At 50.0% G+C, this 17,532-nt stretch overlaps 6 protein-coding genes across 6 annotated transcripts; 2 read left to right on the top strand and 4 right to left on the bottom strand.

Annotated features, from left to right (window-relative positions):
* Positions 1–1,138: 1,138 nt before the first annotated feature.
* Positions 1,139–1,758, top strand: PODANS_4_3930 (uncharacterized protein; the record flags this gene model as incomplete). Its single annotated transcript, XM_001905723.1, has 2 exons — positions 1,139–1,441; positions 1,498–1,758. 2 exons carry the CDS (start codon positions 1,139–1,141, stop codon positions 1,756–1,758), a joined length of 564 nt encoding a protein of 187 aa, XP_001905758.1.
* A 296-nt stretch (positions 1,759–2,054) lies between these two features.
* PODANS_4_3935 (uncharacterized protein) lies at positions 2,055–2,978 on the bottom strand (the record flags this gene model as incomplete). The annotated part of the gene is made up of 1 exon (XM_001905722.1): positions 2,055–2,978. The coding sequence occupies one exon, from the start codon at positions 2,976–2,978 to the stop codon at positions 2,055–2,057; it is 924 nt and encodes a 307-aa protein (XP_001905757.1).
* Positions 2,979–4,293: 1,315 nt separating this feature from the next.
* Positions 4,294–6,204, bottom strand: PODANS_4_3940 (uncharacterized protein; the record flags this gene model as incomplete). Its single annotated transcript, XM_001905721.1, has 1 exon — positions 4,294–6,204. The coding sequence occupies one exon, from the start codon at positions 6,202–6,204 to the stop codon at positions 4,294–4,296; it is 1,911 nt and encodes a 636-aa protein (XP_001905756.1).
* Positions 6,205–7,089: 885 nt separating this feature from the next.
* PODANS_4_3950 (uncharacterized protein) lies at positions 7,090–8,950 on the bottom strand (the record flags this gene model as incomplete). The annotated part of the gene is made up of 4 exons (XM_001905720.1): positions 7,090–7,167; positions 7,221–7,354; positions 7,418–7,486; positions 7,546–8,950. The coding sequence occupies 4 exons, from the start codon at positions 8,948–8,950 to the stop codon at positions 7,090–7,092; spliced, it is 1,686 nt and encodes a 561-aa protein (XP_001905755.1).
* A 796-nt stretch (positions 8,951–9,746) lies between these two features.
* PODANS_4_3960 (uncharacterized protein) lies at positions 9,747–10,403 on the bottom strand (the record flags this gene model as incomplete). Its single annotated transcript, XM_001905719.1, has 1 exon — positions 9,747–10,403. One exon carries the CDS (start codon positions 10,401–10,403, stop codon positions 9,747–9,749), a length of 657 nt encoding a protein of 218 aa, XP_001905754.1.
* Positions 10,404–12,645: 2,242 nt separating this feature from the next.
* Positions 12,646–13,092, top strand: PODANS_4_3970 (uncharacterized protein; the record flags this gene model as incomplete). The annotated part of the gene is made up of 1 exon (XM_001905718.1): positions 12,646–13,092. The coding sequence occupies one exon, from the start codon at positions 12,646–12,648 to the stop codon at positions 13,090–13,092; it is 447 nt and encodes a 148-aa protein (XP_001905753.1).
* Between the last annotated feature and the right edge of the window lie 4,440 nt (positions 13,093–17,532).

Genomic DNA, 17,532 nt, shown 5'->3' with positions numbered 1-17,532 from the left:
ATGTTGCTCTTTTGTAACCTGCCTTTACATTGGACTATACCGGAAGTTCTCACGAACTCACTGGGGTAATATCTCTCAGAACTCTCAGGTTACCTGTTCACACAAATTGGAAGCCATGCGCTGGCTACCCATTTAGATACACACTGCCAGCACCTACTTGGCGACCTCTGTATGCCACCACGATGTGAACTGAAGAAAGAAAAAAAGCTGCCTTGTCCAGTGTGACTAAATAAACATCTTGGACTGGCCCCTAAAGCGCCTTAAGAGGCGGCTCTCTTGGAGTTCTACCGAGCCTTCGACCAGACAGGGGGACCGCAGTTTACCTAGTTGAGCTTGACCTTGTTAAACCTTTTGTTCAGCCTCTTCTTCTGGTGCCTCTTCTCCGGTCGCCTGCCCTCCCAAATTTATGCAGCTATCTCAATATTCGAGCAGATTTAGGGTGGTCGATAAGATAAGACGGCTTTGGCCTAGCTTGCAGAATGATCCTCTCCATGAGTACCTATACGTCCTCAAATCTCGCTCATCATCACAAACTTCGAGAAGGCCTCCAAGCTAGCTAATATCCGGTTTAGCCACCTGGTGTTCGGTTGGAACCTAGCCACTAGATGCTTTTGGACTTGGCTCCAAAGTCCCGGCGTCTCAGCCCTGTCCGGGGTAGAGAAAGAAGCACTCGCCAAGCGGGCTGTGGCAGCCCTGTTCATCTCCACCCTCCTCGTTCGCAACTTAAGGACCAATCATCAGACGACCCACTTGCAGAAACCGAGGACTGTTTTTCCGGCTAGTCCCGACCTTTTGGGTCAGACGGTGGCATGTTGTTGGCGGAACCTGCGTGGCTGCCCGAGGGGTAGGCACGCAAGGAGCAAAGCCAAGTCGCAGAGCCAGCCACATGCGGGATGTGGGCGTCTTGGCAGCAAGTTGGTCACTCAGTTCGTATTAATCAGACGTCAGGGTCACATATGTTGATGGTGTATAAGATGTGGGACAATGCCTTTCTCACTGATCAGCCTTCTTCCATCTCATTCTCAGCAACAGTCTCACCACCAGTCGTTCTCATCGCTCTTTCTCTTCTCTTTTTGCTATCGAAGATACCCGGCCTTTTACCCGACCTACATACACCTTATTTTCTAATTCTATCAAAATGGCCACTCCCGCTCCCCAAGCCGCTGCTGCCCCTTCCACCCAGGCCGCTGGCCCCATCTCCGACGCCGACGTCGCCGAGTGGAAAGACAAGTTCAACAAGGTCTTCGCCGCACCCTCAGAGCACTTCAACTCCGAGTCGCCGGCCACCGCCCAGCCATGGACACACAACTTCTGGAATTTTATCAGCCCGCTCGAGACATGTCTTATGACTTGGTGCTTGCCATGTGTGGTGTTTGGCAGGACGCATCACAGGGTCAACAAGAGCGCCAGTTTGAGAGGTTATGAGCCTATCAACACTTCGGTATATTTGGGCTCTGTCATATTATTGCCCTTGATGGGTTGTTAACATAGATCCAGTGCCTTCTCTTCTGCGGTTCAACAGCCGTCTGCATGCAATGGCTTCCCATGGCAATTCAGAGAGCGGATTTCAGAGCCAAATACAACCTTCAGGGGAGCTGCGCGATGGACGTTGCTTTAGCGTGCTGCTGCTGGTGCTGTGATATTGTGCAGATGGATAAGGAGGCTGAGTTGAGGTCTTCTGGGGAGCAGAGCCAGAATGGGATTCAGGAGCAGTATAAAGCTGCCGAGGTCATGGTTGTGCCTGAGCAGAAGCAGTAGACGGACGGAGCGAGGTGCATGACGAGATACTTGGGGAATTTGCTAATGGATAATGGGTTGCGGCTTAGCTATGATACCTCTGCTAGTTTGTTTGTGTTTGTTTGTTTTGGTCAAGAACATAATACTTTTCTCTAGCTCTTCAGATATTTCCTCACAGTTTTTTCGGCGGAACTGCGTCATCAAGGGTCAATCCAAGGGGACAACCCCCTGCCTGTCAAGTGCCAGATTGTGGGGTCAAGATCTGCAAATGGCCCCTGCTAGCGCTGAGAGCAGAACTGGACCCTTGCTCGGCAATTTCACCCCAATGTGGCGTCCATCCCGAGATCAACGACAAAGTTGGTGATGGCTTCAAAAATACAATTTGGAGTTAACTTCTCACAACTCGAATTATGGCCCTCACCTAGTCCAACCTCCTTGGTAGCTAGTCCCTCCCCAAACCGGCAAACATCACTTTGCTGCCCCCCTCCTTGATATCCCTGATACCTGTAACCTTGATAACCACCATAACCCTGATAGTATCCCCCGGCAACACCATATGTCTGCTGCTCCTTCTGTGGAAAAGCAGGCTTCTCAATCTCAAGATCGGTCAGCATCCCCCTCGGCGTCTGCCCCCTCCAATCCGCCACATCAGGGCTCGCCCCCGCCTTCACGAGAGCCTTTGCAATCTTTGTCACCGCGTCTTTATCCCCAAGCTTATTACACCCCAGCCCCACAACAAGCAATGCCGTCCTCCCCTCTCTATCCTTGCTATCGATCACCTCCTGCCTCAACCCGGCGTCCTCCACCTCTTTGAGTAAGAACTCTATCGCCTCAGGACAGACACCAGTAGCCGCCCAGTGAAGGGGGGTCATACCCCGGAAATCTTGTTGTTTGAGCAGATTTTTCCACTTCCACTGGCCGGTGTAATTGGTGGGTTGGAATTGGGTGTATCGGGTGTTTATTTGATATTGAGGCGTGTATGTAAATGTTCTGGTAGTTGTCATGCTTTCTTTGATGGCTTCCAGCGCGGCCACGTTGTTGTGATACGACGCGAGGTGTATGGCTGTTAACTGAGAAGAGGCCGCGTTCAGCGTGGCGGTTGGGTCGGCACCTTTTTCTAGGAGGGACTCGATGACGGTGGTGGTCTTGGTGCTTTTCCCGGTGGTGGTGCACATGTCGTGGAGGGCGGTGTGCCCGGTTCTGGGGGACTTTTCGTGATGTTGGGCGTGTTGAACTGCCATTGGAATCTCTGTGGTTGGAATTGAAGGCCGGGTTGGATACCTCGGATTGGGAGAGGTTGACCGAATGGTGTCGCGCGTTGGAGAGGATGTTTTGGGGAGTTTGTAGGAGCGGTGAGGCTATTTGTCTAGATGTCGTCGACGGCGCGTCAGTACACAAACCTTCCATGAAACTGGTATAGACATGGAGGTTCGGGGGATCACATACAACCTAACAGCCTGAACAACCCGATAAATCTCCCGTTCCCTCGCATACAACCGACTCGTCAACCGATGCATCTGAGCAAGTTGATATATCTCAGACGGCTTGTGGGAGCAATACTCCTGTGGGACTGGCAGTCAGATTGCTCTAGGGCTTCGGCCCTGGGGCCCACATATATGGAAAGGATAAGGGGAAGGTTTTGCTCTCTAGAGTTGTTTGTTCGAGTACTTAACAATATCATCAACTATTACCAAAATCCTCGCTGCCGTACAACACAGCTTTGTGAAACCTTGCTGGGGCATCATCTTTATTTTGCCTTCTCATTGGCGTCCGCAAAGGCCACCTTGCACTCCTCCAGGTTCGCCTCAATTCGCGGGGAGAGATCAGTGGTTATAGGGATGCTGGTAGTACCAGACCTGAGCTGTTCAAGAAGGCCTCTGCAGGAGTCTAGTGCCACGGAGACGGCCTTGATGCTATTGGCAAGATCTCTGAAACTGTTATCACTGCATAGGACACGGTAGGTCAGGCTGTTGTATGTCGTCGAGAGCCGCTCGGCGGAATCCTGCAAGATGATGATTTGATCCAACATTGTGTGATTTGACTGTGAGTGATTTCTGTGCTGAAGGACAAACGGCAAAGATGGCCTTGAGTTAAGGTGGGCAAGAGTGGATTGAGGATTAAACAGGGGTAGCAGTGGCAATCCGAAGATGATTTGCGATTTAGACTCCCACAGATTGCCCTCGCAAATGTGGACACAGCCTCAAGGTCGGATTCAGTTGGCCCTTGAGCAGCATGTTTGCGGCTCATTGTGCTGACATGATAGGGGATCAACACGACTGCGCCCCCCCCCCCCCCCCTTTGGCAGCAGAGCCTCACTTCCCTATGTAGGCCTTTTCTTACTCCTGAAACTACTCTGACCACACGCTTCATGCTTCATGCTACAATAAGGACAAGAAACATAAAACGCTACAAAGAAAGCCGAGAGCCTTCAGCACACCAATTATAGCTTTGAAGATCATATTTTCTCTATAATGCTGCTTTTGTGCACACTCAGATTCAATTAACATCTAGAGATCTCTCATCTTTTATTCCTAGGTAGGCTATTCCAAGTCCAACTCAATAAAAGCCACAATTAACTGGAACACTGTCCAACCACTTCTTGATAAGAGGTTCAGTCTGTAACATCTGACCAAATTGAGGACCTGCTTCTACAAGACTGTCCTTTGACGGCAACACTTGATTCCAAAGATCACCACCTAAGTCTTTTTTATTCCGAACAGCACCTCTTTTCTCGCTGTGAGCCCCATATCTGGATGCTGTATCCCACCCAGCACTCCTCGTGCTTTTTCTGACCTCGCCCGTGGAGACTCTACTCTTAGGCTTCTTTTGGCTTTCACTTTGAGATGACACTGGACGCATCTTGCATTTGGCATCTTGCTTCAAATCAGGCAAGGTATTTGGGGACCTGCTCCTCTGGTTCACGGGGGGCGGTAAATTGGCTGCTCTAGTATCTCGACTTGGTGGCGGCTTCTTCATCTGGCTTGAATGAACACCTCGAGGTTTTGGTGTATTCTTTCTGGGTTTTTGTTTGTCACCGGCCGCTTTGTCGCTCCTGCCAGTGTCAGGTGTCACTTTGTGACTCGATATCTTATTTGTGCACAAATCCTGTCTGGCGACCTGTGGACTGTTCGATCGTTGTCTGTTGGTCCTGTTCTGGCTGGCATCCTTCGTAGGTGCCTTGGATCTTCCACGGCGGCTGTCGCTCTTTCCCAGTGACCGGTCATCATCTCTACAATCTGGATATTTGAGATGGCTTTGGTCATTCTGTCGTTGACCTGAGTCTGGGGTTGTATTCCGACCACGGTCCTCATGCTTCTGTGGAGAACGAACCTCAGACCTGCCTCGAGGCGGGCTCCGGCGTGGTTGCTGGCGTGGAGTGGTCTTTGACGCATTCTTTGTACCTTCATGTTGCTCGTCGACTTGAGGTAGCGCCTTAGCCTGTACCTCCTTTGCTAGTTCCTTCTCTTGAGCTGCAGCCAAGTGGGCACCCGCCTTTTCTAACGCAGTCTTCATCTTCCTGAACGCTCTTTCATCCTTATCTCCCCTGGAAAATTTTCCAGACAAGACATCCCAAGGCGTTCTTCCCTTGTCGTCCTGCTCCCTAACCAACCGCTCACTCAGCCTCTCTCTCACAATCTCGCTAACCAAAAACTCGGCCGCCTCAGGTGCTGCCCCCCAAGCAACCATGTGAAGGACATTCCTACCGTTCTTGTTGGCCTTACATAGGAGACTCTTCCATTCCTTTTTGTGACGTCTATAGCGCTGCACGGTTGACACCGTACTCATCGAAGTTGAAGGTCGACGAGGTAGTGTCGTCACCTCTTGTTCCTTGGTGAAAACAGGAAGCTTTGTAGCTCGAGCGGCGAGTGTCTTGGCATCAGCAGGTCCGTCGTCCTCCGGCACCAAGCTTCTCTTGATAGCCTTCAGTGCTTTCACGTTGTTGTTGTAGGCAGCGAGGTGTAGGGATGTTGACTGAGCACCTTCAGTGGTAAGCCTTGGATCAGCCCCCTCGTCGAGCAGAAAGCTGACAAGAGCAATTTTGTTGTCGGATTGATCGGGGTCACTACAAGCATTTTGTAGGGCAGTGTATCTGTTAGGCAGTTGTCGCTTGTCGACGCTCTCACCGTTGAGCAAAAGTGTCCTCACCAATGGCGGAACCCAATCTGCAAATTGGCGTCCTGGACTCGGTGCGCGGGATGCCTTGATGAGTTTTTTGAGTTGGGATTCGATATTGAGGACAGTGGCCTGTGTTTGGCAGGCTACGACGCCGTTTTTTTGGACGTCACTTTGTAATTTGGAGGTCATTCTTTTTGTTTGGTCGGCCGTGTCTCTTGCTTGGCGAGAGATATGCTTGGTCTGGTAGGACATGTCTTTTATTTGGCGCACGTCTTTGAGTGTTTGGGCGCCTATCTCCCTGTTTTGAGCACCCGATGTCAGCGGACGGTTGCCCTTGCATGATGTAGGCATGAAGTATCATATAGCCAAGACCTCTCACTGGAATAGATGAAAGAAACAGTAACACTGGCCAGAAGAAAAAGCGACTTACAGGTGGATGTCCTCCACAACTGATCGCAGGTCTTTGTCTCCCGACCGCAAATTGTCTCTCGACCTTTTCACCTCATCGGGGTCTAGAACTTGGAGGAGTTTGCGGCTTCGACTTTTGAGAAGCTTGTTTGACTTCTCCTCAGCTTCTGACAACGTCTTCTGACATCTTTTCAAACTGGTAATCAATCTTCGCTGCAACTGCTCGGGGAAGGAGACCCGAATCGCCCCTGAATAGATCCGCTCATAGACCTTTTTACATGTGCTTGTTTTCCCTGAGATACTTTTGATCTCTTTCACGAGATCTTTGGCATCATCTCCCAGGCCGTTGTAGGTCAAAAAGGTCTGGTAGGCGAAGCCAGCAATAGATGTAACCAGATCGAGCATGTTGTCAAAGGTGCCAAAGATTTGCAAAAGAATAGTCCAAAACCAGAACTCAAGTGGTGATGTAGGAGGCCGATGTGCAAGGTACATGTGCCTCGACCAGGCTCATGTGGCCGTCTTCCCGCTAGCACTCGATGCATATGCATCTGCAATCCTACCGCCCAGTCAGCTGCATAGCCACATATCCGTTGAAGGCAGACCTTGAGGCTTATCCTCGATAAATATTGCAATGCTCTGGTTGGTCACCTGGTCCAGTTGGGCATCAACTGTTGGCGAAATATGCAGGTAATAGCACCGCCCCAGTTTACTGCACCAACAAGATGCTTGGCAAGAGCCGCAAGACAAGGCTCTAGAATAGAGAGAATCACCGGAGGTCTGCCTTGAATTGGATGCAATAATGATGAGGTGGATGAATTGACAAGTATCTCAGATGATAGCCAGACACCGATCTCCCTGTGGCCCAAAACCCTCACAGAATCCGGCAAGTTCCAAAGTGTTGGCTTCCTATTAACGAATCAGCTATCACTGATCAATTCCAGACAATAAGGGAAACTCACTCCAAAATTCATGTTCCATAATGGTACATCTGCTCCGGAATTCTTCCTTGTCAGGCCGACACCCACCGATGCCCCAAGATTGAGACTACCCTGGAAGCCGTTCTGAAAGCCTCCACAAGCCGTGCAAGTCGCAGCTGCCCACCATGTTAGTCAAAGCCAATCGTGAATGAGCATCTCTTGGGGAAGGGCAGACAAACAAGTGATTGTCTTAAAAGACGCAGACAAAGTTGGCGCTTTCGCAGTCAACTCAGCAGCAAAGCCCGTTTCTATAAGAGTGTTAGCTGAGATGATATCTTCACACCAGTGGAGAGAACTGTTTACTTACCAACAACACTGACTTCCATCCCGATCGAGCCCTTAAGGAAAGCCGAAGCGCGAGCTTCAACATTTGCGTCCACCTTCAGGGGCTGCTCCTCAAACGTGATCTCCCAACCGCTCTTACTCATTCTGGCCTCATTCAAAAAATCAAGCTTGGCAGTTGATCCCTTGGGCAGGCTAGCCGTGCCCCCCAGGGTGACGCCAAGACTCCCCTTCAGCTCACCAAGCTCAGCACCTAAAGAGATAGCCACTGTTGGGCCCAGAGTGAGCACACCAGGGATAGCAATACCCGCAGGCGAGAACTCAAAGATCGGAATACTCTGTGACAAGGCAGCCCCGTTCAACACAGTGCCTTGCGCCTTCAGAGCAACAATGGCAGTGGCCGCCAGCTCGTCGGACAAAGAGATCTCCACGTTGGCCTCGGATAGCTTGAACGCCTTGGCCGCGAACCTTGCCTCAATGAGCAATGACCCGGTCGTAAAGCAGCTGACACATGTAGCTGAAGCGTCGATTTGGTCCCGAGAGAGCGAGATCGTCTTTGCCGTGAGATTCGACTCGAACGGAATCGAGAAATCGGGGTTAAAAGCTGGGTCGAACGGGTTCACCTCACCTAGCACAGGCACGGTAACAGCTGGAATCTCCTCGACCTTCTCCTTTACTTTCCCAATGACCTTGTCGGCGGTCTCCTTGATCTTTTCTCCGACCTTAGTAAACCCATCTTTGATTTTGTTCCACGCATCCTTGAAGAACTGCCGCTTTTCAATCTCACTGGGAGGGACCGCCGGCCGGCCGACGGTCAAGTCAAAAGTATGTGCCGCTTTCTTCCACGTTGTTTGCTCAACACTCAAGATAGCAGTTTCCTTCTCGTCATTATAGATCAGCCCAGTGACATTGTAGATGATACGCTCGGTGTTTCTGCCACAAGCACCATCACCAACAAGCAGGAAGAAGTGGTTGTCAGGCTTCTTGTTGACCCACTGCCATATATCTTCCGCTTCGTCAAAGTCGGCTTCCTCGGAAAAGGTAAGCTTCAACTCGCCGTCGGTCTGGGGACAGCTGACTTGGGTGATGAGGTCGTCGATGAGCTCGAGGTTCACGAGATTTTCGTTTTCGCCGGCGGTTTCGATGCGAAGCTTGGCGATGGTGCCGTCCTCGCCAGACCAGTAAAGAGTCTCTTCGGACTTGAGCGAAAAGGCAGCTCGGAGCTCACGTCTGGTATTTACCGGGCGGGGAACACGAATGGGCTTCAGGATGACAGTGTTGGGTTTTGCCAAGACTGTGTCTTCGATGGATGATGAGCTCACGTCGCGAGTGTTAATGATGGTGTTGGGCGAAAAATGTGGAATCGCGCTAGCAAGAGCAGAAATGCTGTGCGCCAAGGCAGCAGCGAAAGGAAGGTGCAGGCGAACCATGGCCTGCTGGTTGAAACGAAAGAATTGAAAGGGAAGGAACGACTGTGTATATCTTGAATGGAAGGAAGGAAGGATCGAGGACGATGCTTTTCACAACACCATCATCCGACACTTGCAATGTTGCGATACCCCGATCTTACTCTAACTACATTGAAAGTAGGGCGGTGCCCAAGTATTAAGCTTGTTTTCAACAGCCGATCCTGTTCATCATGAGAGCTAAGCGCGCATCTCGGCGTGCCCCTGAGTCGAGATGAAGAATTGAACGCTGTCCATCGGTTGGGCTGTGTGCAGCATGAATGTCAGGGTGCCATACCAGGGACGTTGGCCATCCACAGCGTTTATTTGCTGGTGATGCTAGATCCCCTGGATCCGATACGCCCTATGAGACGGGGCATCCAGGATTAGCGGGCCACAGTTTGCCCCCGACTCCTGGGAGCTGCTTGTTTCATCGCTATGATAGGCTGCCCTTTTTCATGTGACACACAACAGGGTCTTGTTCGCTGCAACCCAACCCCTGAGGCAGATCGCGATGGTAAGACTTTTTAGTTGTTTTCGGTACCTCAACCGGCAGGTGTCAAGAAGTTGACTGCCGTCCGATGTCACCATGAGGCTTGAATTCTCCGAGTAAGGCTTGGACACGTTCATTGACCATGATAAAAACACTTGGCCAGGCTTGGCTCATCGGAATTGAGGTATGCCCAAAGTTCATTCCCAATCATGTTCGGTACCTCTGTTGCGATTGCTACCTATCTACCTATTCTAACTGAGATCACTCTCTGTGCCAACTTTCCCTATCCTACAACTTCACCATCTTCTTTTCCTCCGGTACTCCGCCAAGCATCATCCAGGACCCAGTAAGGGATACCCACCCTTCCTCTTCTTCCTTTTGGTCTTCTCGCACCATAACAGGCATCCATCCCTGAGCCTCATCCTCGGAAAAGCCGAGGAAACCATCGTATTCACATCCGCTATCCGATCCCACGCTCAACCCACAATCACTAGCCGAATCCGGTAGCAAGAGCTCAGGTGGTTGCAAGTACGGAATCTCTTCCACCAACGGGGTTTTGAAGCTGACCCGTTTCTTGATCGTTTTCTTGACAGTCTTCTTCGGGGTGCATCGTTGTACTGTTCTAATCGTATAAGCCAGCTCCTCACGAATGATATCCTCCATTCTCATTCCCTCACCCTCCTCGACAGTTGGAGCATTCCAACGTCTGTTTTCCCTCCACAAGTCACTGGGCAGGATTTGCTCTCCAAAGGCCAGTCCCTTGCCATCTTTCACAGGATCATCAAGCGTCACGACTCTCCCACTGCCCCTGAATCGAGGTTCCTTTCTCCAAACCTTTGCATTTCCTCTCTGCACCATTCTCCCACCCTGAAATCTTGCCTTCTCCGCCTGTCGCTGCTTAACTCGTTCTTTCTCTTCATCCTCCTCTTGCATAGCTCCTTTCATTTCCTCCGGCACACCCCGACAGTCAAACTTCAGCCACCAAACCGTCTCCTTTACCGCCTTGTTCTCCCTTTCCTTCTCTCCTGTGAGTTTTGATGAACTTGAGCTGAGAGCCTTGACATCGCGTAAGTGGCCTTTCTTCGCGGTGAAATTGCTCGGCCAGGGGCTACCTAGAGGAAAGTCCTCGGAGACAACAAGGCGCTTGTGCGGTAAGAGGGCGAGCGTAGTATCTCGCTTGACTTGTGACTGATTGTCGTGTCTCCAATGTTCGCCACCGTTAACTGGGACTTCGGGACAGGGAGCTCGATGTAGGTATTGGTAATCAGGTAGCCAGTTCGTCAGAGTGGCTCGGTATGCTACGTAGCCGTTGGATAGGACCGTATGGGCTATGTAGGCATCTGCTTGAGGTTGTGAATTTTGATTGTTGGTCCCTAATGCTAACTTTGCTGCGATCAGGGGTTGCCCCTTGGTGCCGAGGTGTGTTGTTGGCATGATTATTTAGAGTGTATGACTTGGTTATGTAATAGCGATTGTGTTGTTATGACGAGATTAAAAAATGCGTAGCTGATATGTTTCGACTGGTACACAAAATGAGTTGAGTAAAATATGTCCAGCAAAGGAAAACAAAAGTCTATCGTGGCTGTATATAACATCCTGTCAGGTCATCCGGAACTCGGAATCAACAGCACTTTTTCTTGTTTTCCAGGTTTTTCTGCCGACCTGTTTTGCATCGCTTGATTTGCAGGTCACTAGAAATGGCCTTGTGGAGGTCATTCGTTGGACTGGCAGAGCACAACTAGGTTGACTCCGAAGGGCGTCTTGTGTTGGTCACGCCGCATGGAATTTTTGGCCCTGGCCTCTTGGTGGCCTCCCTCTGGTCTGATTATCGCCGAGCTTTTCATAACAGTGGTGCGGCGCAGCAGATCTGGGGACATGCGGGTCGGGCCCGAACGAGGGTGCTGAGCTTTTAATGGGTCACCTTGGGGGTCGCACCCCAACGCAACTGGTCTTAATGGGAGATCAGGCTTTGGACTAGCGCAGAGAGGTCGAGCTGATGGGCCGTTCTGGGAGGAAAGTGACATGGGGTACCTAGAAGGCAAGAATTCTGAATATCAAGATCGAAGACAAACTATAACCTGAAACCTATATATGACTCATTTTCCGACTTGAATATACCATCTTCTTTGATTGTGGTTGGTGAATTGTTCTTTTTACTCGGTCGCTACTGGTGGTGGTACTTGGGGATTACTGGGAAGATAACTTGCAAGTAGTAAATGGGTTCCAAAAAGTCCCCCTATGATAAATAGACAACAACCAACAACCCAAGGTACCCTTCTCGAACACCTCTCCCTAGCTTGCTATAAAAGCTTCATTGCAAATTTGAAAGGCTGGGATGAAGACCTGAAACGTTTGAACTAAGGATATCTAATACTTGGATAGTGGCCGGGAAAAGTTTAAACTAAGACTTTATAATGCTTGGATTGTGGACAGAAAGGCTTAGACTAAGCTTTTTAATGCTCGGATAGTGGATAGCAGAAGTTTGGATGAGGGTTATTTATAATGCTTAGATAAGTAGAAAACAAAAGCTAGAATACTACTAACCATTGAATCTGCGCCCAACTATACCTATTTAATTACCTTAGGTATTTACCAGAATCAAGCGTTTTTAAGCCTGCTTTTCAGCTCGTTCATCATTAAATGCATCCACTGCTTTCAACATTTAGGATTCTACCGCTCAGGCCAGCTCTCCCAGAGGTCTGCCCACAAGCTAGATTCGACTAAACACACTAGAAAAACTGCAACCCCAACCGAAAACCCTAGCCCTAACCCGTGAGGATTGAACTGAAGGGAATGGGCATTCCCACTTAAAAGACTACACCCAAAACCATATTCACGACTGGAATCAGAGCCGGAATCTCAGGTAGCGCCGAGACCCAGGGGTAGAATGTCTCATTTTGCATGCCCGATTTTAAACAAGACGCGTACAAGAGTATCGTCGACAAGAACCTACAGCGGGGGTGTGTAGTGAAAGGGTGAAGTTGGTCGGGGGGTATTGAGGGGTCAATCTCTTGGCATCTGGTGGAGGCTGGCCCGGCCCGCAGGTGACAGGGGGCAACACCTTGCAGAGCCGACCCCGCTTTTAACCTCATCCCGCGCCATCAACGACACCAAGAACGACACCGTTTCCGGACAACTCAACTGCGTAATTAACTCCTTTTACTTCCATAACCGCAAGCCTCTCACAATGCCTGGCTCTTCCCTTTGGCTTCTGCCTCCACTGACGCATCCCCTCTACTCCATCCTCACGAAGCTCATCAGTTCGACCCTCCCCTCCAAGTGCCCCTCCGAAGCTGCATCATCTCCTAAAGTCAAACCGCATTTCTTCTCCCCCCACATGACCCTGACCAGTGATGTCCCTCCCTCTGTCTACGGGTCCGACCCACAAGCATGGCTCGACTCGATCCCCTTCCCTTCTGCCGAACACGTCAAGGTCCGTTTCGGCAAGGTGAAGAGTCAGGATGTTTTCTATAGGCGGTGTTACATATCTGTCGGGTACGAGGGCGTCAAAGACCTTGCGGGGGTTTCGAGGGCGAGGGGAGTGTTTGGGGAAGAGGACGAACGGGGCGAGAAGACGAAGGAATGGTTGGAGTGGTGGAGGAAGCAGTTTGGGCCGCATGTTAGCTTGATGTAGTAAGTCTTTATCGCTTGTTTTGGTCTTTTTTGCATAGGGATAGCGAATGGCTGACATGCATGCCGTGTGGGAAACAGCGGTGATGTACCGATTACTGAGGAGAAAATGAGAGAGGTAAGTCGAATAATTGTGGATGCCGGGGTCGCTTTGCCGGATGATGGACAGGCTGCGAGCGGAGAGAGAGGGATGTACGATGGCTGGGATGGTGGTGTGGTATGGCTGGTTCCATCGGATGGGCCGATTCAGGAGTGGAAGCCAATCGCAGTGATAGAATTATAGTGCGGGTGTAGAAGGTCAGCTGGGGAAGTGGACGATTCATCTAATATAGGATCTAAAGAAATCTTCGTACAAGGCTATCCACGATAGCTCTAATCACTGTCTCTTGTCATATCCAAGTCTTTCCTTATCTACATATCTAACTTCCCGGGTTTTTCACCTTTCCAATTGCTACTATTTAGTAAATACAAACATGCTTCGTGTACGATGGCACGATCGAATCACTATCCTCTCTAAACGAGAATAATATCTCAGTAAGTCCTACCTACGGACCGACGTATAGTTAACCCACCCGATAAAGGGAATATATCCGGCATGCTGAATAACTACGCACTTATGCGTTTGTAGTGGTTAATAGGAAGTTCGTTGTAGCGCGATTTTGGTGTTAGGTATATGCAGACCGCCTGCCCAACTGCACTAGGGATTCAAGCATGCTTGGAGATTTGTCTATGGGGTGGTTTTGGAGCGGTGGGTGGGCGGGATGCTGTAAGCGAGATGGAAAGGAAAGCACAAAAGCAGTGAGTGTGGTGTGGCATTGTCAGAGATGAGCTGGTTTGAATAGTTCAAAACTAAGGACCATATCTCTCTCCATAAGGATTAGCTGAGATAGGTAGCTGTGGAACAGCAAAAACGAACGCAAGGGACTCTGCCCGAACAGGTAAAAAGAGAGTGCTACAAGGCTCCGTGTGCTGCTTCAGAGCTAAATAGAATGTCCCGATTAAGTCGTACATCTACGTGATCCCCCAATAGAGTCACACATGTTGGCGAGTCCAGGTACATATATATTCTCATGTTTGAGATGTCAGCCGGATCTACATTGCGCAGCACATACATGTTCGATTGGCCTACATGCCACAGATTAACAGGAACCAAGTATGCACTTGGGTTTGCACCTGCATACATATCCAATCAATGGTTAGTTTGAATGGCGGTTCAAAGCCTGGAAATGATGCTTCCATGCGTAGGTACCTGGTTCAATTAGTGGTTCAATGTACCTACCTAGCCGGTGGTGGAATGGCTGGTTTTGTAGGTTACCAATTCAGAGCCATCTGTGCCACATTTGGCGCAGTGTTACCTTAGTCACAGGCCATCATTTCAATGAATGGAGATGAGATAAGACGGCCCTCGATTTGACTTGGCTCATCTCATGTACGGGCTCATCTCATTGACCACCTGGCCATCAACAAAATCCTGATCGCGCACCGAATCCTCCACTCCAGTGTTTTCAATGTTCTTTTTTGGTCACGACTCCTCCCTACCTGGCCAGGTAGGTATACTAAGGTACTCAGTATTTCAAAGCCTACAATGCTTGGTTTACATCGATATTGGTGTTTTTCGATGTTGAACTCTGGCGAGCGGATTGCTGGCGCGCAGCTCGTGGTATCTGGCATCGGATCCCCGCTTATAAAAACAGACGTTAGTGCCCTTAGTAACCCATATGGTCGGGTCTATAAAATCTATCTAATTCATGGTAAACAGTGGTTTCACGGGGATTCCATCTGCTTCTCAACAGTTATTTCCCACATCCTCCAAGTACTCCAAAGCTGCCAGGATGCATGGGTTCAGGAGCGTCGAGCCAAGAGTAAAAGGTACTACGGATCCCTTACCCGTGTGGTAACAATGGTTTCTCCCGCGCTTCCCCGGTCAAAGCTGAACCAAAACGTCCCTTGCGCTATCTTTCAACCGCAAGAGGGGATCACGTATTCACATGTTATATCGCTTATTACAAGAAGATATACGGTTTTGCGAAGTTTTGTTTCTTGTGTAGCCAGTATCTTACCTCTCCGGAAGCCTTGGAGGCGCATTGCCAAGCACATTTCGACAGACGCGAAGTCCCTCTGCGGTACGATTTTGTTCGATTCCGCCATCCTACTGCCTACGAGGGAAGGTGCGCAACTTGTTACGGCAACAAGAGCTTGCCAGCCGCTCGCCGATTACACGGGTACCTAAAGAAGGCAAGTTGGGAAAAGCACACCAACGCATGCTTCACGGAATATGTTGGCGGGTTGAAGCAGAACTCCATTATTTGTCCCCACCCGGAATGCGCCGTGGTTTCCAGCACTGAGCAGGAATGCCGGTGGCACCTCCAGGATGCCCACAGCTATCCGGCTCGGAAAGCCGGAACCAAGCCACTACCCAAGAACAGAGGAACTGGAGGCGGCTGCAACCAGAAAGGCAGAAAACGTTGCCGGGGCAGTGAGGACCGAGAATCGTGTGATGCCGAGTCCAGATTGAAACGAAGGCGTTCCTCGTCATCTTTACCATACTTGGTTAGCAGCCCGAAGAGACAGTTCAGAGTTCTTGTACCAGAGGACTTCGATCCGACGGAAGGCGCCAATCGGCAGAGTGCACCCAAGCAACATCATCAAATCAAACTCCTAGTATCACAGAGGAGAGTGCGGACTCTTCCCGCCCTAACACGCCGCTCTCTTCAGGATTTGGCATCGATTTCGAGCTTCAGGAATGCTTCTCGGCAACATCCGTATCAACCCCGTTCCCTGAAATAATTTCTGTCGACGGGGAGCGTGCAATTGGTTCATGGTCTGCTTCTTGGTCAGCCGGTACAATTGCCACACAACAGCATGCTAGGGATGCCACATTCTATACCACAGCTGCGACGGAGTCGCCTGTCACAAACGGTTTCTCGCAGATAGGGCCAGAAGAAAACCATGATGGAGGTTGGTCCTATCTTCCGACCCTTCCGGAGTAGTCTCATTACGCCGTCTCTCCAAAGAACTGTTCTCAGGCGACGGACCAGTCTTTCCCGAAGCACCAGCAGACACAAGCATGTCGACTTCTCCGCAATTTCCCCTCGCCTCTGCAGAACACATTGACCCTAGCCCTGGAGATAACAAAGCGCTCTTCAAGCAGATTGATACCCTAGCAGTGGAAGATCTCCATGACGAAACGTCACCCACGATGATTCCATCTTCAGCTACCTGGTCAGAAGATGTGATGGCAGAATTGTCATCAAGCAGCCTAAAGTCAGTTCTGGGAGAGGACCGAAGCAAGGCCATCCCTTGTATCCCTAAGACCACGCGAATTGTCATCAAAGCGCGGGGAGGACAGAAGTCAAGCTCTATAGACCACCTCGAGATGATCTGGGAACACGTCAGTATGGTCCTACGGATAGCGAGGCAGACAATGCCGCCCGCTTTGCTCGATAAATAGGGAGAGGATGTGTTTGTGGAAGGGGTTGACGGAACCTGTAGTTGGAAGCCTCGGAAAACCATCAAAAGCAAGGAGCTTACCAAAAAGCTTGATACGGAATATAGAGGGCTATACTGGGGTATAGATGTTCTGCGTGCTACCCGGGATATAAAGGGTGTATGGTATCTGGTGCGCTGGAAAGGCGGCGAGTGGAAGAACGATTGGATTCACGAAAGTACATTCACCCTGAGTTGATACAAACGCATAGACCAAAAAAGAAGGCGAAGCGGAGGAGGAGAAACTAGAAATCAGCCTTGTGTTGTTAATGCCAGATAAACCGAGTAACAATCCAGGGGCAATCTGCTGCGGCAGAAACCGTACCACTGCTTACACTAATTCCTATGATACGCTTTCCATGCTATTCCCCAGTATCTATGGAGTTAATATCATGCCTGTGATCACTAGCCTGACAATAAATATTCCGAGCCTTATGCTACTTCACTAACTAGCGCTAGAATGTAGCATAGTGCTCTTTACGCAACCAAATGTTGGACCATCTTGTGCTACTAAATTAGTGGACTGACGAACTGCTAAAGGTTACGTTCATTTTATGAAGACAAGATATCTAATCTGACCTCCTTAATTTATTTTCGTTGTGGTGGTGGATAGTTTGAGTAGAATGGACTTTGAGTTGTCGATGAAGGCTAGATAGGGTCAAAAGGCCAGAAATAACTGTGGGAATTGGTGGCTTGTCTTGACGAGTGATTTGCACCATAATGATCGACCAAAGAACCGAGAAAGCTCAGGGGCTGCGACCGAGCGGTGGTAGTCCGAGGACAGTCTCGTGTAGTTGTTATCGAGTAGGTAGTCTGGATAGGTGCTGGGAAGTGTTGATTGGACTGGTAGGGGAGGTGGACTTAGGTTGAAGGGGACGGTGACTATGCACCACTGGGTGGGTTGATTGACTTGTAGCCACCGCAGACCTCAGACGGCGACGACAAGTATCTCCACAAC

This window comes from Podospora anserina, chromosome 4, assembly GCF_000226545.1.
Source record: "Podospora anserina S mat+ genomic DNA chromosome 4, supercontig 4".
Classification (NCBI taxonomy): Eukaryota; Fungi; Ascomycota; class Sordariomycetes; order Sordariales; family Podosporaceae; genus Podospora; species Podospora anserina.
This window is presented reverse-complemented; position numbering and strand designations above follow the sequence as displayed.